Raw genomic sequence first — 24656 nt, forward strand, 5'->3', positions numbered from 1 at the left:
CCGTAAAAAACTGTCGTAACTAAGCAAATACCTCCCACCCAACAGAATCTATTTGACGCATCTACCCAAAGATTCTCACAATCATTGTTGCATTCCAATCCTTAGAATCTTCTAAGGTCTGACGGGGCACGCCAAGAAAGGGACAACCCGCTGATGACCATGAAAGGCAACTCGTTGGCAGAAGCACATTTATTTATTTATTTATTTATAATTTTATTATAAAAAATTATACTCTTAAGACTTAAGCCTGCACCGCAGCTATCCGCTGTAAATTCTCGTCCACGAAACAGACTTTTCACAAATGACCGGGAAATGTAGTTCTTTCCCTCATGTGGTCGCACTTATCCTTGGTGGAGAACACGTCGAGCTTGGGTGAGACAGCGACAGCTGATCTGACGTGGTCAAGATCGGGCCCGAGGCGACTTCTTGGCTCACCCCGAAGTTTCGCAGAAGCTTCCAGTTGGCGCGTCCTCAAATCTCTGCCGTCCTTGTTCAAGTGGAGCCGAATCCCTAGAATGAAGGCGATGTTCCAAAAAAAAATTCTCCAAATTTGAAGAGAAAAAAGGGCAGAAATCTAGATCAACGGCGCTAGCGGAGAAAGAGATGGGTTTGATTTGAAGTATTGTAGCAAAGCTTCGTCTTCGTCTCAGTTTATATCGATTTGCTTCTCGCTTTGCCTTGCAGTACCTTCTCTTCGATCTCCTTCGATCGAGAGAGCAAAGAGTGAAAAATGGTAGCTTGGTTTATTTTGTTTCCGATTTCTATCTCCATGCCGTTTGTAGATCTCTGTTGGGCTTGAATTGTTCATTTTTGGCTTTAGAATCATACTCAGTTTTGATATACAACGCTTGCAGACACTGAATTTTACAACTACCAAATGAATGTCCGAAACCTGGCGATAGATATTGAGTTCACGTTGACATTAAGAAGGTGGATCTGTGACTCAATATCTTGTGCCTCAGAAATTTGGTGTAGCAGTTAAAAGAATCTGAGATCATGCCGATTGCTGAATCCTCTAGCGCCAACCTACTTTGTTTCCCGGGAGCAACTTCCATGATAAAGAGAAATGATTGAATGGCTTCTTCGCAGTCGTCCTTTGATGGCCAAATAAGATTCATTTAGGAATTGAAGCCTTAACTGTGAGGCTGAGACTTCTTGTTTATAAGAGTTCTCTCCTTTTGCCCAGTTAGCCACTGCCTATGTTAGTTTACAAATGATGTGGACAATCATGTGACCATTGTATTGTTTTTTTCTTTCTTTTTGAATCTTTGGCATCTTCACATAATAGTTGCTTGTTTGATGCCCCTTCCTTCATTGATTAAAACTCAAAATTTATTTTCTTGATTCATTTTTTTAATCTAATACCCCAAGCTAGGTGTCTCGACCAAGAGTTATGATATAGAGCTTTTTCTTAGACTGTAATCAATGATTTATTCCCATCATCAGTATTCCAGATGAGCCTACATCCATTTGATACTGATTCTAGTATGATACAAGTATACATATTGCAACCATTCTTTGCAAATTAAGTTGGTTAGTTCCTTTGTAGTGCATAGATGGGCCCAGAAGATTCTATCCTTATGATATTGTGAACTTTGTAGTGCCTAGTCCACTATTGGATTTATTTCTTTTCAGCACTACTTCAACCACTTCCATTTCTGAAAGAAAACATTTGGACGTATTTTTTGCAAAAAGAATCTTTACTACTGTTTTTTTTTTTAAGATTCCAAAATATGATTGTTTTTTATGGATTAATTATACAGATGAGACCTGTGGATGAAAGGGAAGGTTTTGCAATGGAGGTGGAGACAATTGTTAATTCATCATTACCGTCCACAAAGATTATTGCTTCTGAGATACTCCATAGTAGGCCTCGTCCAAATGTTGCTTATTTGAGGACCTTCTGGAGAATACTCATTGGACTTTCTAAGAGCATTAAAGTTGTTATTTTCTCTGCAAAAATTAATATTCTACTACCATTTGGACCTCTGTCGATCATTCTCCACTTTCTCACCAAAAATCATGTAAGTCAAAATTCAGATATTGTTTGTACCTGTCATTTCCGTTTGTTTTATGATTTTTTTTTGTCCCATAAAAATATGGACAAACTTAAGTTAAACTAGGAAGTTTTTTTAGTCAACTACTTGGTTGCCATGAAAATAAAACAAATGTCATATGGGAGTTGTTTCTGATTAATGATATTAATCAGTGAATTCTGAGTCTAACCATGGTGATTCAATAAAGAACAACAATCAATCACCAACTGAAATAACAATTATCAGAACCTAATTGCAAAAAAGCTAATCTTCTCTATTTAAGAAAGGTCAATCATATATCTTATTTTCCACTCCCTGGGATATTATCCTGAAATCATCTCTCTGATTATTCCTTTTCTGCTCATTTCAGGGATTAGTTTTCTTCTTCAGTTTGATAGGTATTATTCCTTTAGCTGAGCGTTTAGGATATGCAACAGAGTAAGTTATTCTGTATTTGCAATATTGTTTTCATCAAATGTACTGAGAATTTCTATTTCACAGGCAGCTTGCTGCTTACACTGGTAATACAGGTGAGCTAGATCTAACTATAACGTATAATTCTGCCATAAAATATCTTTGGGTTTCTTTTTTTTTAATTGCCTTTTGGGTTAGATGAATATAACATGTTAACTGTTTTTTTTTTTTTTTGCTTTGCAATTGCAGTTGGAGGATTGCTAAATGCCACCTTTGGTAATGCAACCGAAATGATAATAGCTATATATGCACTAAAAAGTGGAATGATCCGTGTTGTGCAGCAATCATTATTGGGCTCTATATTATCAAATATGCTATTAGTTCTTGGTTGCGCTTTTTTTGCTGGTGGAATTGTTCACAACAAAAAAGATCAAATTTTCGACAAGGTAGTTTTTTTGGTTAACAAATGTTTACATTTTGCAAAATTTAGGATGGTTGTATTATGGTAACTGATATTTATGTAGATTTAATCGTCTTAGGCTGCTGCTGTTGTAAACTCGGGGCTATTGTTGATGGCTGTTATGGGTTTAACATTTCCTGCTGTCCTCCACTTCACCCGATCAGAGGTGCACTATGGAAAGTCAGAGGTTGCCCTTTCGAGGTTTAGCAGTGGTGTTATGCTTGTCGCATACGCAAGTTACCTTTTTTTCCAACTCAGGAGTCAGCAAAACAGCTACCATCCGATTGCAGATGTGAGTAACTAGGCAGATATAATTGGAATTTTGATTACATATATGCTCCTCTGCCCAGCTAACTTATTGTTTCATTTATGTCATATGCTTCCCCTGATCAATATGTAAGATTAGGAATAGCTGATAATTCTGTCATTAAGTCCTTGATTTAGTCATAATTTCAGGAATATTTCAGGATCGTTTCCTATGTAAATACAGATTGTAAAAGATATTCAAATAAAAAAAAATGGGAAAGTATAATCTGTCAAATATTAGCTTTATTTAGTTTTTTTTCATTAGTTTCCTTTTCTATTGTAAATTCTCTCTATAAAAGGAGAGCCTTGTACTTCTTCTAGTTAAGTGGAAATAATTATTTTCCTCATATTTTCTATCTTGGTATCTGAGCAAAAAGGAAAAAAAATACAACAACAATAAAATTGTAATAGCCATGTCAGAAGTCACGTCCAAAACCACTACAAGCCAGCCACCTTCACAGTAAAATCCTCTGAGACCCTGCAACACCATTCCAACTCTCATTCAGTCCAAATCACCACCATCCGCTTGAATGGTGACAACTTTCTCTGGTGGTTGCAATTCGTCCGTATGTATATCCGTGGGTAAAGAAAAATCGGCTATATCACGAGTGACAAGAAGGTTCCTACTGTTAAGGACCCGCTGCATGCCACATGGGACACTGAAAACTCCATGGTTATGACATGACTAGTCAACTCCATGGAGGAGGCTATAAGTACCAATTACATGTGCTATCCTATGCAAAAGAGTTGTGGGATAATGTTTGTCAACTGTATTCTGACCATGGTAACCAATCTAAGGTTTTTGAATTGACTTTAAAGATGGGGGATATTCGTTAAGGAGATGATTCCATCACCAAATACTTCAATTCGTTGAAAAGGTTGTGGCAGGATCTTGACCTCTTCAGCACATACGAATGGAAATTTGCTGATGACTGCAACCACCACAAGAAAACCATGGAAGACGGCTGTATTTATAAATTTCTTTCAGGTCTCAACGTCGAATTTGATGAAGTATGAGGAAGGATTATTGGGAGACCTCCTCTCCCATCCATTGGTGAACTATTTACCCAAGTCAGTTGAGAAGAAAGCCGAAGGAGTGTCATGCTCGGAAAAAGGAGTGTAGTGAGTCAATTGAAAATTTTGCCTTATTTACTGATGCTACCTACAAGGCTGCAACTTACCAGTGCAGGTCTGATGATAAGCCACGGGTTTGGTGCGATTTCTGCAACAAGTCTCGCTATCCACGTGAGACATGTTGGAAAATTCATGGCAAACTTGCCAACTGGAAAAACAGCAAGCAAGGAGAGAAGAATCGTGGAATTCCTACTACCAATGAAGTTGACTTAGGTCTCTTCAACAAAGAGTAGATTGATCAATTCTTGAAGTTGATAAAATCCAACTTCTTATCTGTTATTCCTAGTGTTTCCTTGGCACAAACAGGTAGCAAGCCTAAAGCTCTCTCTTGTTTAAACTCCTCTCCATGGATCATAGATTTTAGAGCCTCAGATCACATGTCTAGTTACGCTCTCTTGTTCGGGAAATGAGAAAATTAGAATTGCTGATGATAGTTTTTCACCTATTGCATAAAAACGACTTATTAAACTAACCAAGAAAATTAATTTCAATTTTGTTCTTCATGTTCCTAATTTTGCCTGTAATCTTTTGCTTCCTTAGTAAACTATCTAAAGATTCTAATTGTCGTATTATATTTCTTGAATCACATTGTGAAATTCAAGACTAGAACTCAGGGATGATGATTGGGCATACTGGGATGATTGAAGGTCTTTACTACTTGGATGAAATACTTGTTAGTAATAAAAAAGTTCAGAGCTTTTATAGTATTAGTTCAAACTCGGTTCGAGAAGCACTATAGACTAGGACATCCTAGCTTTCTTTATCTAAAAAACTTATTTTCAGGATTATTTGAAGACATTGATTGTTCTTCTTTATATTTTGAAACTTGTATTTTTGCAAAATCTCATCGTTCAACTTATTTGCCAAAGATTTACTAGTACTCCAAACTTTTTTATTTGATTCATAGTGATGTTTGGGGCTCATCTAAAATTACTACTCTTTTTGGAAAAAAATAGTTTGTAACATTTATTGATAACCATACACGTTAATGTTGGATTTATTTGATGAATAAAAAAATCTGAAGTGAGTAATTTGTTCAAAAATTTTTATTGATTGAAAATCAATTTCATACCAAAATTTATATTTTACATCCCGACAATGGAACATAATATTTTAATGAACGCTTTGGTATTTTTTGAATGAAAAAGACATTTATCATCAATTTACTTGTCGGGATACCCCTCAACAAAATGACATTGCAGGAAAAAAAAAACACTTAAAATAGGACGTGCCATAATGTTTTACATGCATGTTCCTAAGTATTTATGAGGTGAAGCAATTTTAACAACCTCTTATTTGATAAACAGGATGTAAAAGTGTTAGAATACAAAACACCTCTTGATTGTCTTAAATTTTTTTTCCTGAAATATGATTGTTTTATGATTTATTTGTCAAAATTTTTGGATGTATTGTCTATGTTCATATTCTATGTCAATTTCGTTCAAAATTTGAACCACGTTCTATAAAATGCATATTCTTGGGTTGTCGTTCAACAAAAAGGGGTATAAGTGTTTCGATCCTCAAACAAAAAAAAATTATGTGAACATGGATGTCTCACTTTTAGAAACAAAGCCCTATTTGACCAAAAATTCTCTTCAGGGGTGACAAGTGAAGTAAAATACAATTTTGGGGACATTTCTAAATAGTCACTTATCTCTAATACCAAGTATCAGAGACTATCGATCAAGGGGAGAAATACTTCAAACTGATCACCAGGATTTGAGTTCTGAGCTTCAGATTTATACTAGGAAGGGATTTCATATGAGAAATAAAGAGTCGAATATCAAGCCTACACAACACCAGTCTGAAAATCCAAGCTGCACCGAATTTCAAGTAACCCTATCCCAAGTCTAGCTTTGATTCCTCCTATTGTGTCTAATTGTTCACCTACTATTCCTGATCTATGTTCCTATAACAATCAGGAAAGGTGTCCCAAATTGCACTAATCATCCTATTGCAAATTATCTTTCCGATCAAATACTATATAAAAAAAAAATCATAAAGCTTTCACTTCTAGGATTTCACACTTGTTTGTTCCAAGGAATAGATAGGAAGCTTTGGATTATTTGAGTTGGAAATTAATAGTCATTGAAGAGATGAATGTTTTAAGGAGAAGTGACACTTGGGAGATAGTTGATCTACCCAAAGACAAGAAACCAGTTAGGTGTAAATAGGTGTTTACAATAAAATGTAAAGCTGATGGAAGCATTGAAAGGTACAAGGCTAGACTAGTGGCTAAAGGCTTCACTCAGACATATGAGATTGACTATCAAGAGACTTTTGCTCCCGTTGCGAAGATAAACTTTGTTAGAGTCTTGTTATCTCTTACAATAAATTCAAATTGACCTCTACATCAACTTGACATTAAAAACACATTTCTCAATGGTGATGTCGAAGAGGAGGTGTTCATGAACCTACCATCGGGATTTGAGAAGAGACTTGATCGTGGAAAAGCGTGCAAATTAAACAAGGCATTATATGGACTCAAACAGTCACCAAGAGCGTGGTTTGAACACTTTGGAAAGGTTGTTATTAGTTATGGCTTCTTGCAGAGTAAGTAGATAACACAATATTTTTTAAACACTCAAAACAAGGTAAAGTTGCTATTTTTATTGTTTATGTTGATGACATTATCTTAACTGGCGATGATGAAACAAAATTAGCAGTCCTAAAGAAGAGACTCGCAAAAAAATTTCAAATTAAGGATCTAGGAGTCCTCAAGTATTTTCTCGGAATGAAATTTGTAAGATCCAAGGAATGTATATTTGTTTATCAAAGAAAATATATTCTTGATCTCCTTGGAGAAACAAGTTTGTTTGTGTGTAAAATGGTTGAGACTTCGATTGTGCTTAACTTGAAGTTACAAGTTGCTAAGGCTGAAGAAGTGAAGGACAAGGAACTATATTAGAGACTCGTAGGAAAATTGATTTACTTGTCTCATACATGGCTTAATATCGCTTTTGTGGTTAGCATTAGGGGTATAATTGAGCCGAGCCGAGCTATTGAATGTTTGAGTTTGACTCGTTTATAATCGAGCCGAACTCGAGTTTTATTTAACGAATATATTCATGACTCACAAGCTTATTCGAGCTTTTATCGAGCCTAAACGAGCTTAATAAATATAAATTATAAATTTAAATATTCATTAAAAACTAAATTATATATTTAGAGAAAATTATAATATTCTTATTAAAATTCATAATTTTATTCTAATAAATAAATTTAATATATTTGTCTATATTTTTCATAAGTAAAGTGTAAAATCTATAAATTCAATATCAAAACTATTATTTTTTTTAAAAAAGTTGATTCATGAGCTAACGAGTCGAGTATTGTGAAGCTTGAGCTTGGTTTGTTTATCTTAACGAGCCTCATTAAATGAACTCAAACGAGCTTTTATCGAATCGAGCCTCGAGTAGCTCATGAGCGGTTTGGTTCATTTACAATCCTAGTTAGCATGGTAAGTTAGTTCGTGCACTCACCACAAGCAGAATATTTCAAAGTCGTATATAGGATATTGAGATATTTGAAAGGAACTTCAGGGAGAGGTTTATTATTCAGAAACATGGACATCTTCAAGTCGAAGTCTACACAGATGCAAACTGGGAAACATGGACATCTTCAAGTCGAAGACTACACATAGGGTTGTAAATGAACCAAGCGTTTGTGAACAAGCTTGGTGTTCGGCTTGGTAAGAGCTTGTTTATGTTTGTTCAATATACATTAGATTAATTAAACAAACAATCTTGAACAGCTCGTTAAGCTAAACAAATAAGTTTGAACACATATGTGTTTAGCTCGTTAACGTTCGTGAACAATGTTCGTGAATAATGTTCGTAAATAATGTTCACGAACCATATTTATTAATAAAATTATTTTCAATATGCTAAATAAATAATAAAATAAAAAAAAAAAAATTTAAATTATCAATCTTAATAACTAATCAAATAATTAAAAGTTTCAAACAATCAAACAAGCTTGAATTGAAAGTTTGATAACATCTAAACGAACCAAGCTCAAACCAAGCTCAAGCCAAGCTTGAATTGAGAGCTTGATAACATCTAAACGAACCAAGCTCAAGCTCATAAAAAATAAACCAAGCCAAGCTTGAACACTCATTTCAAAAGTGTGGTTCATTTTAAGCTCGACTCGGCTCGGTTATCTTATCAAACAAGCTTGAACACCCTAAAGCTCGGCTCGGCTCGGCTCGGCTCGGCTTGTTTACAACCCTAGCCTACACAGATGTAAACTGGGCAGGGAGTGTTACAAACAGGAGATCAACATCTGGCTATTGTTCCTTTGTTGGTGGGAACCTAGTTACACGGCGAAGTAAAAAACAAAATGTGATAGCCAGAAGTAGTTTCCCATGGAATTTGTGAGGTGACCATGGAATTTGTGAGGTGATGTAGATCAATGAAGGTTTATTGTGACAACAAAGCTGTTATTTCCATAGCTAGACAGAAAATATGAGGAAAATAGTTATTTTCACTTAACTAGCATTGGTACAAGGCTCTCCTTTTATAGAGAGAATTTACAACATAAAAGGAAACTAATGAAAAAGGAAACTAAATAAAGCAAATATTTGACGGATTATATTTTCCTATTTTTTCAGTTTTGTATATCCTTTACTATCTATATTTACATAAGAAACGATCCTAGAATATTCCTAAAATTGTGACTAAATCAAGGACTTTAATGACAGAATTTCCAACACTCCCCCTCAAGCTGGTTTGAAGACATCTTCCATAGCTAGCATGCTAGTCAGCTTATCGAATTGTTTGTAGTGTATTTCCTTCGTTAATACATCAGCTAATTGTTTATATGTTAGAAGATACGTCATGCATATTAACAGAAAATATGAGGAAAATAATTATTTCCACTTAACTAGAATAGGTACACGACTCTCCTTTTATAGAGATAATTTACAATAGAAAAGGAAACTAATGAAAAGGAAAATAAATAAAGCTAATATTTGACAAATACTTTCCTATTTTTTCTTATTTGTATTTTAACGATCTATATTTATATAAGAAACGATCTAGGAATATTCCTGTAATTATGACTAAATCAAGGACTTTAATGACAAAATTTCCAACACTCTCCCTCAAGCTCAAGCTGGTTTGAAGATATCTTTCATAGCCAGTTTGCTAGTCAACTTATTGAATTGGTTCTTATGTAGTCTCTTTGTTAATACATAAACTAATTGTTTATGAAGATATGCATGCATATTATTCCAGTGTTGATTTTCTCCTCGATGAAATGTTTATCCATTTCTATATGCTTTGTGCAACCACGAAGAACCGAATTATGAGCTATGGAGATGATTCGGACCTCAGTAGCCAATCTCAGGTTGTGAGTGACTAGGCAGATGTGAGGAAAACAATTATTTCCACTTAACTAGAATAGGTACAAGGCTCTCATTTTCTTGCAGATGTGAGTGATTAGGCAGATATAATTGAACTTTGATTATATATATGCTCCTCTGCCCAGCCGACTTATTGTTTCATTTATGTCATATGCTTCCCCTGATCAATATGTAAGATTAGGAATAGCTGATATTTTATGCCAAATTTTAAGTTTATGATATCCCACATATATATCGTATGCTTTCCCTGATTGATATGTAAGATTAGGAATAGCTGTTATCTCACACCAAATTTAAGTTTATGATATCTTGCACCTATTTATATCGTATCCTTCCCCCGACTGTTATATAGGAACAACTGCTATTTGATACTGCAACAGTCATTAATAGCATTAAAGCACACGAGATGGAGCTCAATCCAAATCCAAAATAACAAGTCACTTAGATGTCTCTTGGTATTTATGCATATTTTAAGAACCTCTAATTATAGTTGTGAGACTGACCAAATCCTCTCCTCACTACCTACTCTAACAAATAGATTCGACTCTGGCTGCTTTGCTGTCTTGTTTACCATAAATCTCCATTAAAAAAATTCTCTCTATACTTGCTGAGCTAGCTCGTTCTTGAGTCAATACCTTTCAGTTAGCCATCAATTGAGAAGTAGCAAAAAATTAAATTCATTTTTATGTCCCTTTTTTGCCCCTTATCGCCTTGCTACTGAAAACCATAATTGTATCTTTGATCCCTTTCTGTGTTTTTTTTTTATAGCAAAAGGTAAAATGAGAGTTTATTTTACCATCTAAAGGCATATATCTTCTTGTTTGCTTGAATTTTTTTTTGACTTCTGTACTAAATATATTTTAATTATGAAGTAGTGTTACATCTTCTAGGAAGAGGGGCATAGTGAAGATTCTGATGAAGAAGAGCCTCCAGAGTTGAGCCAGTGGGAAGCAATATCATGGCTTGCAGTTTTGACACTTTGGATCTCCATTCTTTCTGAGTACCTTGTTGATGCCATAGAAGTATGTCAATCTTATGTTCATTATATTGAACAATTTTTTCTTAGAAAGTAGCTTTATCATGCTATTTTTTCTGCAATGATTTGTGTATAGCATCTGTATCTGCACATGCACGTCGTTGAGCAATCCTCGTTTGGCTGTATAGCTTTCATCTAGATTCACCTTCCCTCTGACAGTGTTTACTTTCCACATTACACTCTCCAGACATAATTTAATAATTTATGGAATCCATGATCTGAGCTTGTGACTCGATGCAATGTTTCACCAGGTGGATTGTTTGAAGAGTGTAATTTTCTCTACAAATGCTGCACACCCTGATGTGTGTCTTATAGCAAACTAAGAGCTATGTTTTGGTAGTCATTTGAATCATATGAGTCAATGGACTTTCAATTCTTTAAAAACTATTTGAAAGACCTAAAGGAATGGCCACTGTCTTAGTATCTCGATTTGGCATTGGATATTGGTGGTAGGCTAAAATGAGATTTGGTGATGACCGACATACTGTATTAGTATGAGAGTTGGTGCAGACCAAGGAAAAGAATACCGTTTCGTGCCGGGCAGCACGGACGGTTTATACCGTTCCGTCGCCTAGTCGAAACCGGCATCCGACACGCAGTGATTTCGGCGCGTGATACGTGCGGGCGTGGCTCTGTGCTTTCGGCACTTGATACGCGCGTTCGATAGCACATGCAACACTCGCGATCGATAAATCGCGCGATAGAAGGAATCGAATCGATTCCTTTTGTAATCGATCGGGCGACAGAAGGAATCGATTCGATTCTTTCTATCGCTTGCAAAAACCCTATAAAACATACCAGCGAGCGATTGATTAACAGCAGCGAGGCGGTAGCGACGAGGTGAGGCGAGCAGCGACAGAGGTACGATTTCCCCTATTCATCGGTGTCCCGTCTCGTATGCATCGTAGGCGGCGTCGAAGGAGTCGCCTGATGCCTCCGACGCCACCGGACCCCTGCGATCCGCCGTTGCCGAGCGGTGTGTTTGCGTTGTTGCCGCCGCACTTTGTGCCCTAGGTGAGTTTAAGAAAATAAATTATAATTTAAATTTATAACAATTCCTAAGATATACATGATATTCTAAACAAGCTTTTATAAATCCTAATTAAATTTTCTCAATAAAAATTAAAATATATAAAAAATATATTTAAAAGTTAAAATTTTAATTAATATTCTGAAAAATTAATTTTTAATGTTTTAAATTGTATTTAAAAATTTTTAAAAAAATTATAAGAAATCTGTTTAAAATTTTTAAAAAATTAAAAAAAAATTCAGATATATATTATAATATTTTTTATTATTTAAAATTTAATTTAAAATTGTTTAAAAAATCATAATAATTCAGATTTATATTCTAATATTCTAAAAAAAATAAAATTCTAAAAAAAAAAAATCTTAAAAAAAACTAATAAATTAAATTTATATTTTGATATTTTTATTATTTTATATTTTTACAAATAATAATTAATTAATTAATTTGTATAATTATTATATATAAAGTAACATCTTTATGCTAATTTATATATTTATTATAGATAATATTTTTTTATTTTAGAATTAATTTAAAATTTGGATCCATAAATATTAACTTTTGTACTTTTGTAATATGTTTAGAAATATTACAAGTCTTTTATTTTAAAAATTTTGATAAAGGTATGCTGTCATGTTTATGATTCATAATAAAACACTTTTCTAAATTGAGAAAGGTGAATTAATATTTTTAGGAGATTGTTTCAAATTTTAGAAAGTCGCTCTTTATAATTTATATATTTAATTTGTAAATTTACAATGATAAATATATTCTTAACGTTATAAAATGATGATCATTACCTAGAAATGTGTATTATTCTTAATTTTTTTATAATGCATAGGCAATGACACCCAAACAACAATCTCATGATCCAGCTTTGAGACACGTCGACTAGAAAATCGATTCCATTGGCAATGTTTGCATTGCGATATAATTGGACGCGACGGTGGAGTCACACACCTAAAACATCTTGCTGGTGGATATCCGGATATTTCTAATTGTCCAAAAGTAAGTTCGTCGTGCAATGAAAGACGAACTTGATGGTAAAAAAGCATTAAAGTATAAACAACAACAACAACGTGAACTTGTTGATAGTCGAAGTTCTAAAGAACCAATCTATGATGAATTTGAAGGTCATAGTGAAGTTACAAATGATGAAGGCTTTTAGCAGCTCTCAGCACCTCTCGAACTCAATATGACTATGAGCAAAATATGTGACATAGAAGTGACTCAACTACTGCATTAACATTAGAAAGGAGTACAAGTGTTCGTATTCCTTCAACACAAGGTGGTATTGGTTGTTTTTTTCCTTCTATGGGACGAAGACGTGCAGTCGATATTGCTGATATTGATCCACTGGCATTCCCAGACCAAGCTAACAAACAGACTAGGATTGATGATGCATATTCAAAAGAGAATAAGAAGTCAATCATAAAAGTATTGTTAAATTTTTACATTTTAATTATATTCCCCCTAATGCAGCAAACAACGCATACTACCATAGCATGGTGTCCAACATCCAAAAATCTGGTCCTTGTATTCAACCTCCGACTGCATATGAAATTGCCAGCCCATATTTAGATGAACAAGTGGAGGGGATCAAGACTTGGATCCTATCATGCAAGAAGCAATGGAGCTTATATAGGGTTACGTTGATGTGTGATGGTTGGACAGGACCTACACGGATGAGCATTATCAACTTTCTACTATACTGCAATAGAAAAGTGATATTTCATAAATCTATTGATGCAACTATAGACTATCATGATGCACTCTACATATATCGTTTGATGGATAGCGTAGTTCAAGAGATAGGTGCAGAACATATAGTGCAGGTGATTACAGATAATGGTGTCAACTTTAAGAGGGATGAAGAGTTATTGGAGCAACAATATCAAACATTATTTTGGACACCATGCGCAGCACACTGTATCGATTTGATAATGGCAGATATCAGTAAGGTTGATATAGTGAAGAAGGTAGTGAAAAAAGGTCAATCTTTAACAAAATTCCTCTATAACCATTATTGGGTTCATGGATTAATGAGGAAATTTATTGATGGAGAGATTCTGCGATCAGGAGCGACTAGGTTTGCTACTCACTTTCTCTTGTTAAAGTCGTTGAATCAGAAAAAAGTCGGATTAAAGGTCATGTTCTCTTCTGAGGATTGAGAGGTCTCTCGATATTCTAACACAGCCGAAGGTAAGGAGGTGCAAAAAATTATTATATCTGTCAGATTTTGGGACTATATCGCAGAGATTCTTATAGCAGTAGAACTATTCTATGTTGTTCTACGTAAAGTTGATATAGACAAGAAGCCACAAATGGACAACGTTTACCGCCTAATTCATGAAGCAAAAGAGGAAATTAAGAGGCGTCTACAATCACCAACCAAGTATCAACATTATATTGATATAATCACTACAAGATGAGACAATCAAATGGGAAAATATTTTCATTTGGCCGATACATATTTTTTAATGATAAAGAATCTTTAATATTATTATTAATAATTATATATGTTTAATTATTGTAGGTTATTATCTCAATCCGACATATCAATACCGTTATAATCTTGACACAAATGATCATTTATTAGTGGCTCTCAGACATATAATATCAAGACTGCATACAAATAGAGAATCAATTGCTGAGACTATTAATGAAAGTCGATTATTTCGTAAGGCATATGGTTCTTTTAGCGATCCTATTGCAGTGTCATGCGAATATAAAATGGATGCAGGTAAGTATAGTAAAAATTATTACTAATTATTGTCAACAAATATAAATACTATTTTAATTTTGTTCTTATTTATCTTACAGCTGAGTGGTGGTTACAATATGGAGGATCAACTCCAAATTTGAAAAAGATTGCAGTATGAATTCTCTCACAAACGTCTTCAAGTGGTTGTGAAAGAAATTGGTCAACTTTCTCCCTCATTCATACAAAAGTACGAAATCGTCTTTCTTATCGTCGCTTGGAGAAGATGGTCTACGTTCATTATTATACGTGTCTTCAACTAAGAGCAATAACAGAAGAGAATGAAGAACAAGAGTCTGGTGATGTAGACTTATTTGATATTGGATTTGTCCAAACTGAAAATGATCCAATGATGGATTGGTGGAGCGTTGTTGAGGCTGAGAATCCATTACTTGATGAAGCAGGAGACCCACCACGACCATCTCAATTTCTTACTCAACAAATTAAAAAAATACAAGCTAGAGGAGATATCTGTGAGGAAGAAGATAATGATGAAGCATTTGATCAAGAATTTTAATTTTTTGGATCTCGGTCTAGACATTCTCAAATATCCCAACCGTAAACCCAACCAAAGTCCATAAATAAAGGCAAAAGCAAAGGCAAAGTTCCTGCAATTTTTACTAAAAAGAAAGAAAAAGGTAAACCTCCAGCTTTTACGAGAAGGGGTCAATTAAGCATTAGAGAAAATCCACTCGATGTAATTGATGAGCAAGAACATGATGACAGTGATGAAACTTCATCATCTTCTGACACTGTAGTCTGACAAGAAGTTCGAAATGAGGATAGTGATGTTGATAGCATTGCAAGTACTCATGGAAGTGATGACAGTGGTAATGCATCTAGTGGTAAAAATTATGTTCCCCCTACTCTAGCACTGGAGTCATGGACATGTGAGATAGATTACACACATGCAACTCAAGATTATGATCATGGAGTTAGAAGTAACGCTATTCAATATCAGCGTCGATATAAGGGTGACAAACAAAAGAAAACTCATAATTATCAAGATATGCGAGAGAGTTTAGCTGAGATTGATTCTGGTCGAAGTTCATCATACTAGCAACCTTCTTATTATAACTCTGATGTATCATATGGTGATCCATCATACTAGAGCTCGTGAACGTATGCTTATCCTTATCCGTATCCTGTGCTTGTTCCTGTACCCATTCCGATTTCAGTGGTGCCAGTTCAAATCCAACATCCAGTGATGAATCGAGACACGTTGATGGACATGTGGAGAAATCAATATCAATATTGCATGTCATGGGATGATTATTTAATCTGGGCGTTGGAGAATTATGGAGTTGACCTAAGTAGAATGTTACAAGAACCAATGCTTCCATCTGATTCACGCCACTCCTTTTGATATTAGTAAGGTAACATATTATAATGTATCAATTTAATTATAGATCAATTTTTTTAAATAAAATTATATTTAATTATTTTTTCTAATAATATTAAGTTATTCAATAATTGAGAATTTATATAAAATCAACATATAATTTATTTTTAAATTATACACTATAAACATATTTATCTAATTATTACTATATATAAATTAAAAAATAACGAAGCAGTATCGGCACGGTAGATACCGAAACCATATCGTTCCGATCTGGGACCGAAATCTCGGCACGGTTCGAGATTTTAAATCTTGGTGCTGACCAACATTGATCAGGGGATGGGGTGGAGATGGAGTGGAAGAGGTGATGGCAAAGGATGAATGGGAGGACCAGGAGGAGGAAGATGGAGAAGGCAACCCATGAACCCTCTGTAAAAGGTCCTAGGTTTCAAACTTAAAACCTGTGAACCCCAGGGTTTTCCGTAGACACATAGAACGTAGGACCTTCCTTTTTATAACTCTGAGGAGCTGTAAGATGATCATCATTGACGGACACCCTCCAATGCAGTTTTGCTGATGCTTCCACTGAGATCCCCATCTTTGAGGCCAATGTTAGTATCAGCACACTGGAGGTGACAATGAGGGCAAAATGGAAGACCTTGAGTGAATAGCTATCTTGTAAACATTACTGATTTACCTTTTTATGTCAATCCATTGTATCAAGTGAATCCTGGTTTAATGCAGTTCTAATTTATAATATTTGGAGTAAAGTTCTATTTGTTAGCTATCCTTATTTCTAAACATTGTACAATTTGCCAAATTGATTCTGTTGTTGTTAATATGGAAAAAATTATAAATTTTTGGTCGGCTTATCCTCCTGCCTGCTATTTTTGTTTAGGGAGCTTCTGACGCATTGAACCTTCCACTTGCGTTCATCAGTGTAATTTTGCTTCCTATTGTCGGAAATGCTGCTGAACACGCTAGTGCAATTATGTTTGCCATGAAGGATAAGCTCGTAAGGAATCTGGAGGACATTGATTAATGTTGATTACTTTACACCCATTGCAATCAACTTACCTCTTTTTTTTTTTTCTCTTGTAGGATATTTCTATAGGAGTTGCCATTGGATCATCAACTCAGATATCCATGTTTGTGGTAATGCTTTCATAACCTATCTATTTATACATATTCCTTTAGGAGTTGTATTACAACAAAGGCATAGCCACCTACCCATATATTGAATTCTCTAGCCAATTGCCCATATATCAAATAATGTGTAATTATTAAATTTATCACCGAGTCATCCATGGAATACAATGAAAGATAGGTATATAGAGAGAGAGTAGGAGGCATTCATGAACCTAGAACATGTGTTTTTAAATTCCAGTTCAGATGAAGGAAGAGGTTAAGATTATCTGTTGCTTCCAAGTTTATCTGCTGTAGGCTTTGCAGTAAGCATTAAAAAAATTTGGATAAGTTTCAAGTCTATCATGTGCAATTTTTTGCATTGTTGGGCGCTCCTCTCAAAAGTAAAACACACTTCTAGTTTCACACCAATAACAGATTGCTAATTAAGCAATTCTGAATCTTTATGCTATATAATTTTGGCGCCTAGTTATATTAACACACTTTTATGAATCTTATTGATTATTATTCTGGTGCCTATGGGATTCTGAAACATTTTTCAATGTCCATGTTTCCTTCTTTTATATGATGTTACCGACGTGGATTACCATGTTCTTGTTGCAGATTCCTTTCACTGTGGCTGTTGGTTGGCTCATGGAGAAACAGATGGATCTAAATTTTCAGTTGTTTGAGACAGTAACTCTCTTTATTACAGTGTTGGTTGTGGCATTCATGCTACAGGTTGGTTCTCTTTTTGTTCTTGGGGGTGAAAGGTTGGTTCTCAAATTGAAGCATGTTTTAGATTGGGGTCCATTAGATATTAGATTTGGACTTCACTGTCTTATAATTGTCATTTCTGTTATGCAATCCTTGTACTGATAAAATTTCATACGGTCGCGGATTCATTAGTCAATATATGCATCTTCTGGTACTTTGTTTAAAGCTTTTGAATTCGGTAAAAATTTTCCAGTCTTTTCTGTCACATTTTCAGAATAGGAAGAATACAATACCAATTTTCCGTCAAATAATGGTCGTTTTTCTTTTTCAGGAGGGCACTGCAAACTACTTCAAAGGCTTAATGTTGATTCTCTGCTACTTTATTGTTGCTGCAAGCTTCTTTTTTCACACAGACCCCGTCGACAGTGAGTGAAAGGAAACTCTTGGCATACGCTTCATGATTCCAATCTTTCTAGTTATATAACATGATTCAGTTTTTGTATGAGTTGAAAATAGTATAACAAAATATTTCAATACCAAAGGAGAATGTTCCAACTAAACCAAGAATATGAGACTAAATTATTGGAATTACACTCTACCCTAGGTGCGAGTATAGAAGCCATTGATGTATAGGAAAGGAAAAGAAAGTCTCATTGAGTCTAAAAATAAGCTCACAGATCTGGACATTGAACTTGTATTCTTAGGGGGAAAAAAAACACTCACCCTATGCATGAATAAAGAAATCAATTGGTTCTAAGGATATCAGACTAAAACTGGCACAAAAATGAACAAAGATCGTTTTCGTTCTATATTCCATCCAAATAATCGGATCCTTAAAGAACTTATCTAATAGCTAGTAAAGAGGTGAAAAATATAAGGAAAAAGTATGGATAGAATTATGATATTTTTCCCATAGTTTCCCTTCCATTTATGATTCATTGAAGTACTTGACAGAAACAAGCATCAACACTATCTGATCTAGTTCCATTTCCATGGAAAAAAGAATTACAAAAAGATCAACAAAATCATGATATCAACTCATCAAATTCACATTTGTACTATGTTTTTAGGTGACTAATCCGACTACGAGGAGAAGCTAATCTCGTCACACAATTAACCGACTGACTAATTACATCACGCTGAAGGCCGAGTCATTTGCCGCTAAGCTCATGATTTTGGTACCGTTTATCAAATATACACACTCCCATGAACTCATTTGAAGAAATCAGGGACCAAAATTTAGAGGTCTGACTTCTCTATCTTTTTCATTTCTGTTTTTCCCCCCTCTTTAATATCATGTAAGTTCATAGTTGAAGGTGAACATCGTTGTCAAGATAATTGAAATTTTTTTCCAAGTACCTTTTGTATGATTTATATTTTGATTCTGTGGATATGGAAAGATCTTACAGGGACCGACATTTTTGTTTGAGATGATTGAAATTTGTCACATAAATGCAGTTTCAATTTATTCAGATTTTTGTTGGTACTTGCCTGTAGCAATTTATAAATAATTAGGCTGGTTAATAAGGATTAGTTCTTCCAATCAGTGTTTTTGCCCGAGTTGATTCTCGATTTGTTAAATGATAATTTGTTCAATCAATCCTGTCGATTAGTTTAGTGATTTGAGCTCGTTTTCTATTTTCCATTTATAAATAATGTTTTGTTTTATTTTATTGTATACAAAATAATAAATACTAAAAGTCACTAAAGCTACGAGTTATTTTAAAAGATAATTTATTAAAATTTATTATAGTTTCCCCCTTTTAAAAATTATTGTCCTCATACTAATTCTCGTTTGACAATATTATTAAGCAGTTGACGGGTGGACTTTAATAGTCTCGTAATAAGTATAATTTAACTTCCTTTTTCCTGTTTTTAACAAACAAACAAAAAAATCCCAAAAGTTATGTAATATTTAACCATTTGCCTAGAAATTTGGAATTATTATTTGACCACAACTTTGTGTGGACCAGGTCAACGCATGCCAGCCTCGATGTATGTGTCTGTCTAACTATTCTTGTCCTTGTACAACTCTGCTTCCTCCTCCTCCTTCCTCCTTCTCTAGCTCTCACCCATCCGCCATGACCAAGGCCGAGACAAGGCACCGGACACATCGCAAGAATCCAGCGGCCTCCCTCCCTTGGCCGCCATGGTCTTCCTCCACCGCTGCCCCCGGCGCCATTGTGCTCTGCTTCTCCTCGTAGTCTTGCAGGTGCTGACACCGGCGTGCTTCAGCGACGACACGCCGTCGCCGGAGACTGCCGCGCTGCTGCTACTCAAGAACTCCTTCACGAACGCGACGAGCTTGTCTTCGTGGACCAATTCCACCGGCAGCGGCCCCTGCGACAGCCGCTGGGACGGCGTCATTTGCCAGAAAGGCAGCGTCGCCGGCCTTGACCTCGCTGGCGTAGGCCTCTCCGGCGATATCGACGTCGACGCGCTCGCGCAACTCGCTGACCTCCGCACCGTGAGCTTCGCCGATAACTATTTCTCTGGCGGCATTCCGGCCCTCAACCGCCTTCACACCCTCAGGGCCATCTACCTCTCCCGCAACCTCTTCTCCGGCGACATCCCCGGCGACTTCTTCGACGACATGACTCGCCTGAAGAAGCTCTGCATCAACGACAACGACTTCACCGGGTTGATTCCTTACTCGCTGTCCAGGGCTTCGGCCATGATGGAGCTCCAGCTGCAGAACAACCACTTCGCCGGGACGATTCCGGCGCTCGTGTTGCCGTCTCTTTCCGCCTTCAACGTGTCGAACAACGAGCTCGAGGGGGTGATCCCGGATGTGTACTCCAAGTTTAACGCGAGCTCGTTCCTCGGCAATGAGAACTTGTGCGGGGAGGCACAGTTCGGCGACCAGCCCTGCAAGGAGGTGGTGGCGAGCAACGGGAAGGTGGCGGCGATCTTTGTGCTCGTCGTCTTCCTCATCTGCTTGGTCGTTTACTTAATCACGACGCGGGAGCAGAAGGGAGAGGAGCCGCTGGATCTCGATGCGATGAATGACGAGAAAGTGATGGAAGCAGCGAAAGAGGTGAGATTCCGGCGAGTTCAGAGTATCGCGAAAGAGGGCGAGGTGGGGCAGTCGCGAAGGATGGGCTCGGCGGAGAACAACGGAGGCGGAGGCGGAGGCGGAGGCGGGGCGGGGGACTTGGTGATGGTGAACGAGGTGAAGGGGGTATTTGGGCTGCCGGAATTGATGAAGGCATCGGCGGAGGTGATGGGCGGCGGGGGGATGGGATCGGCATATAAGGCGGTGATGACGAGCGGCGTCGCGGTGGTGGTGAAGCGGATGCGGGACATGAACCGGATGGGGAAGGAGGCCTTCGACGGCCATCTCCGGCGGCTGGGGAGCCTGGACCACCCCAACGTGCTGCCGCCTCTGGCGTACCATTACCGGAAGGATGAGAAGCTGTTCGTCTACGAGTACATCCCCAAGGGAAGCTTGCTCTACGTCCTCCATGGTGAGAAAGCTCTGAGAAATTTTAATTTTACCCCTCGTATTCTATCTAATTTTTGTAAACGGAGTGGAGGAGTACTTTATTCTTATTTTGTAAACTACGGAGGGCAAGATGCAATTTTGTCGTTTATAATTTCTCCGGTAGTTGATTTTGCAATTGATCTCCGGCGATGTATTGATTTCAGGCGACCGAGGGATCGACCACGCGTCGCTGGATTGGCCGAGGCGAGCAAAGATTGCGAAGGGCGTCGCGCGCGGGCTCGCCTACCTCCACGACCAGTTCCCCTCCGACGAGGCGGAGGCGGCGCCGCCGGCGCCGCACGGCAACCTCAAGTCCAGCAACGTCCTGCTCGCTCCCGACTTCGAGCCGCTCCTCGTCGACTACGGCTTCCTGCCATTGCTCAACCCCACGGCGATGACCATGCAGGCCCACCGGGCGCCCGAGGTCGCCGCCGGCAGCGGGCCGGCGACGCAACGGTCCGACGTCTTCTGCCTCGGCGTCGTCCTCCTCGAGCTCCTCACCGGGAAGTTCCCGTCGCAGTACCTCGGCGACGGTGCCAAGGCCGGAGGCGGCGGCACCGACGTCGTCCACTGGGCGACGTACGCCGTCGGGGAGGGGCGGGAGGCGGAGATACTGGACCCCACGATCGTCGCCGGGCCCCACGGCGCCGCGTGGGTGCCGGAGATGAAGCGGCTGGTTCGGGTGGGGGTGGACTGCTCCGCGGCGGAGCCCGAGCGGAGAATCGAGCTGCGGGAAGCCGTGGCGCGCATAGAGGAGGTGGCGGCGGGCGGGAGGGATGGTGCTGGGGAGCGGCCGAGCTAAGCCCAATTAACACGTGGAGGGAGACGTCAAACGATGAATTAATTCAAAAGCATTAGAAATGAAACCACAACACGACGCATAGGACGATTTAGTATTTATTTATTTTCTCAAAACTCATTATTAATTTTTAAGTTTGTAAATAAGTGCTATAGAAATGACTTGTTTATCGACTCAATTACTTGATTAAACTTTTTATATAATGTAACTAACTTTTAAATATTCATACTTTATATAATTTTATATTTAATACATTTAAAATGATTGTAGCAAATGATGAAGATATAAGAGATCGAGTCTACTAGAATAGGAGAATTTTAAAGGCTCTTGTGGTAAATTATTAAAATAAATATATTAATTATAAACTAGTCCATTCATTTAACTTTGTAATATTTGAATTGTAGTTAATTGAGTAATTAGAGCAAATATTTTTTTCACACTAAATGTAAATTCTTTTGAGACGATCCAAACTTTGTAGTATATTTAATGTACTTCCACATGCTTTACCTTTAGTCACATACTAAACCCTAAAGCGTTGGAGGAGACTTCACTAGACGAACTAGGTTGATTTAATACAGCATCAAGATTGGAATTAGAAAAATTGTAGTTGAACCAAGAATGGTCATAGCATGCCTAGCGTGACTACTAATATGATCAACTACTAACGAACCTTATTATGGTATGACGATGTTGTTAGCGAGTCTAACATGTATTACACAGCCTTTGATAACCAAGTTACTCGGGGAGACATAAACATAAGGGCATCTCCCCTTCGATAATTGTTCCTTTTCTCCCTTGTGAGACACGAAATGAGGCGCACAATTGTGTGAGATTTGCCGACAAAGACAAATAGATGTAACTCATCAAGCCCCCGCGAGCCATCACAAACCCTAGCAAGGCTAAACACAGCATGAAGACCTTGACCACATGACAACTTAATAGCCGAAAGAATTGGGAGCGACAGCTGAAAATTGGATCATTAACTATGGATCTAACCAATCCTTAATGGCATGCAACCACCAAAGTGAGCAATTCTCTACTCTTCTCCAATCTTGGAAGGGTTTTCCCTCCTTGTTCTCTATAATTGAAGTAATAAATGAAGGCTACCCTAATCTCTAAGTTCAACTTGTTGTCATATGATTTTGAGGTCACGAAAACAATCTTTTATAAAATATAAGGTAAGACGGCATATTATAGATATAGTTGTTGAGAGAAAATACGGAGAAAAAACTATCAAAACAACATGTAATTAGCTGAATTTTCTTCTTTTTTTTCTTCTGATCTTGATATTAATCCATTTTTTGATGCAAAAAGGTAGATTAAGAAGCTAAATGCAGGGCTAACAAGGGTTAGTTTTATTCTCAATATTAACAAAGGTCGAGAGTAGGATTCTGGTGACTCGCTCTTACGCTTACCGTGTCGATTTCCTCGCGGGGGAGGGGGGCTTCAGCGGGCCGCAGTGGAGAGGTAGCTGCTCGGCCTCGCAAGTGATCTGCGGGCGGCGGTGCCGCCGCCCTCTCCGGCGTCCTCCTCCACACTTCGGCGAGTGCTGCTTGCCGTAGCCCTCGGCGAGTCGAGGCTCCGGCGGAGAAGCTGCCGCATGGCGGCGATCATGGGCTCCACTGTGTCGACGGGCGGTCCGGCGGCGCGGAAGCGCTCGGAGAAGCTCGTGTGGCGGCTGAGCGCCTCGTCGATGGAGATCCACCGCCCGGCGCGGCCGATCTCGTCTTCGATGGCCTCGCCGCAGAGGCCGCACACCCACCGGCCGCCGAACTGCTCCCGGACCGACTCGATGTACTCCGGCGTGCAGTCCTCCGTCAGCCCGCAGCACGCGCACGCCGCCGAGATGACCTCCGGCGCCTTGTCCGACATCCCCCAAAATCGGACCTTTGAGCACGAATCGAGAACCCCAGGACAAGATAAATCAGCGATTTGAATCGGAAAACCCAGGGGGAAGCAGACAAAGGTGAAAACTTTACAGGAAGACAAAGCAGATAAGAAGCCTTAGATTGCGTCTCTACGCTTCATCGAGCGGGGGCTGTGGTAATGCGCGGACGAGTGGCCTCCGATGGCGGCGCGGCCTCGCCGGGAGGAGACCTAATTGGAATCCGGAGGCGGGGATTGCAGTGTATTTATTAGGCGAAAGGAATTGGAGTTTTTTATTTGTTAAAGAAAATTTCATTCTGGTCCTACATTTTCATTAGTTTTATATGAACTAAGGAAATTACATTTTACCCTATATTATTTTTTTTAAAAAAAATCATTTTATCAAGTCAATGGCAAAATTAATCAATAACAATTTAGACGAAAGTTTGACCTTCAAATAATATATATCATGTGAAGGATATATATATGGCATACACTTATTATCAATCACTCTTTATATTTCATGCATCTTTATTTATTTTATATGTATATTCTATCTTCATACCAAGTGTCATTAGAGGGATCAACATGCGAGTTCTAAGTAGTTCGAGGGACAAAATAAAGTGATTTTTAAAATAATAATTTAAAGTGCCACATTTTGAAGATTAGAGAAGGGGCAAAATACAATTTTTCCATATTTGTTAAACAGTTAAGGACGTCGGAACGGAGGAGAGAGAGAGAGAGAGAGAGAGAGAGAGAGGCGAATGATTGAGGGGGGAATGCA

The 24656-nt window shown here is 37.8% G+C and overlaps 4 protein-coding genes across 7 annotated transcripts; 3 read left to right on the forward strand and 1 right to left on the reverse strand.

Annotated features, from left to right (window-relative positions):
- The first annotated feature begins 485 nt into the window (after positions 1 to 485).
- Positions 486 to 20845, forward strand: LOC121997605 (vacuolar cation/proton exchanger 3-like). Of its 3 annotated transcripts, none has more exons than XM_042552107.1 (13): positions 486 to 733; positions 855 to 1139; positions 1764 to 2024; positions 2407 to 2474; positions 2538 to 2566; positions 2700 to 2896; positions 2990 to 3202; positions 10606 to 10737; positions 16780 to 16896; positions 16983 to 17036; positions 17631 to 17747; positions 18055 to 18148; positions 18794 to 19197. In XM_042552107.1, exons 3-13 carry the CDS (start codon positions 1764 to 1766, stop codon positions 18799 to 18801), a joined length of 1290 nt encoding a protein of 429 aa, XP_042408041.1. In that variant the 5' UTR covers positions 486 to 733; positions 855 to 1139; the 3' UTR covers positions 18802 to 19197. The 3 variants fall into 3 exon arrangements, 2 of the variants coding, with proteins under 2 accessions (XP_042408041.1, XP_042408040.1); XR_006116312.1 differs by lacking the exon at positions 855 to 1139 and adding an exon at positions 19697 to 20845 and having other exon boundaries at positions 487 to 733; positions 18794 to 18968; XM_042552106.1 differs by lacking the exon at positions 855 to 1139 and having other exon boundaries at positions 487 to 733.
- On the forward strand, positions 19873 to 21283 carry LOC121995201 (pollen receptor-like kinase 3). Its single transcript, XM_042549006.1, has 2 exons — positions 19873 to 21190; positions 21255 to 21283. Exons 1-2 carry the CDS (start codon positions 19873 to 19875, stop codon positions 21281 to 21283), a joined length of 1347 nt encoding a protein of 448 aa, XP_042404940.1.
- A 23-nt stretch (positions 21284 to 21306) lies between these two features.
- LOC121997608 (pollen receptor-like kinase 6) lies at positions 21307 to 22112 on the forward strand. Its single transcript, XM_042552110.1, has one exon. It carries the CDS (start codon positions 21602 to 21604, stop codon positions 22007 to 22009), a length of 408 nt encoding a protein of 135 aa, XP_042408044.1. The 5' UTR covers positions 21307 to 21601; the 3' UTR covers positions 22010 to 22112.
- Positions 22113 to 23255: 1143 nt separating this feature from the next.
- LOC121997606 lies at positions 23256 to 24128 on the reverse strand. Of its 2 annotated transcripts, none has more exons than XM_042552108.1 (2): positions 23986 to 24128; positions 23256 to 23893 (listed from the first exon to the last, which is right to left on the reverse strand). In XM_042552108.1, exon 2 carries the CDS (start codon positions 23876 to 23878, stop codon positions 23453 to 23455), a length of 426 nt encoding a protein of 141 aa, XP_042408042.1. In that variant the 5' UTR covers positions 23879 to 23893; positions 23986 to 24128; the 3' UTR covers positions 23256 to 23452. The 2 variants fall into 2 exon arrangements, with proteins under 2 accessions (XP_042408042.1, XP_042408043.1); XM_042552109.1 differs by having other exon boundaries at positions 24010 to 24100.
- Positions 24129 to 24656: the final 528 nt, after the last annotated feature.

This window comes from Zingiber officinale, chromosome 6A (assembly GCF_018446385.1).
Source record: "Zingiber officinale cultivar Zhangliang chromosome 6A, Zo_v1.1, whole genome shotgun sequence".
In the NCBI taxonomy this organism is placed as follows: Eukaryota; Viridiplantae; Streptophyta; class Magnoliopsida; order Zingiberales; family Zingiberaceae; genus Zingiber; species Zingiber officinale.

What these genes read in the sequence shown, in the direction of transcription:
- LOC121997605 (XM_042552106.1), top strand. An exon ending in CGTTTAGGATATGCAACAGA is followed by an intron (nt 2,475 to 2,537) that starts GTAAGTTATTCT and finishes TCTATTTCACAG; the next exon opens with GCAGCTTGCTGCTTACACTG. An exon ending in CTCAGATATCCATGTTTGTG is followed by an intron (nt 17,037 to 17,630) that starts GTAATGCTTTCA and finishes TTCTTGTTGCAG; the next exon opens with ATTCCTTTCACTGTGGCTGT.
- LOC121997606 (XM_042552108.1), bottom strand. Translation starts at nt 23,878, where the DNA reads ATGTCGGACAAGGCGCCGGAGGTCATCTCGGCGGCGTGCGCGTGCTGC.
- LOC121997608 (XM_042552110.1), top strand. Translation starts at nt 21,602, where the DNA reads ATGACCATGCAGGCCCACCGGGCGCCCGAGGTCGCCGCCGGCAGCGGG.
- LOC121995201 (XM_042549006.1), top strand. Translation starts at nt 19,873, where the DNA reads ATGGTCTTCCTCCACCGCTGCCCCCGGCGCCATTGTGCTCTGCTTCTC. An exon ending in CTTGCTCTACGTCCTCCATG is followed by an intron (nt 21,191 to 21,254) that starts GTGAGAAAGCTC and finishes TTGTAAACGGAG; the next exon opens with TGGAGGAGTACTTTATTCTT.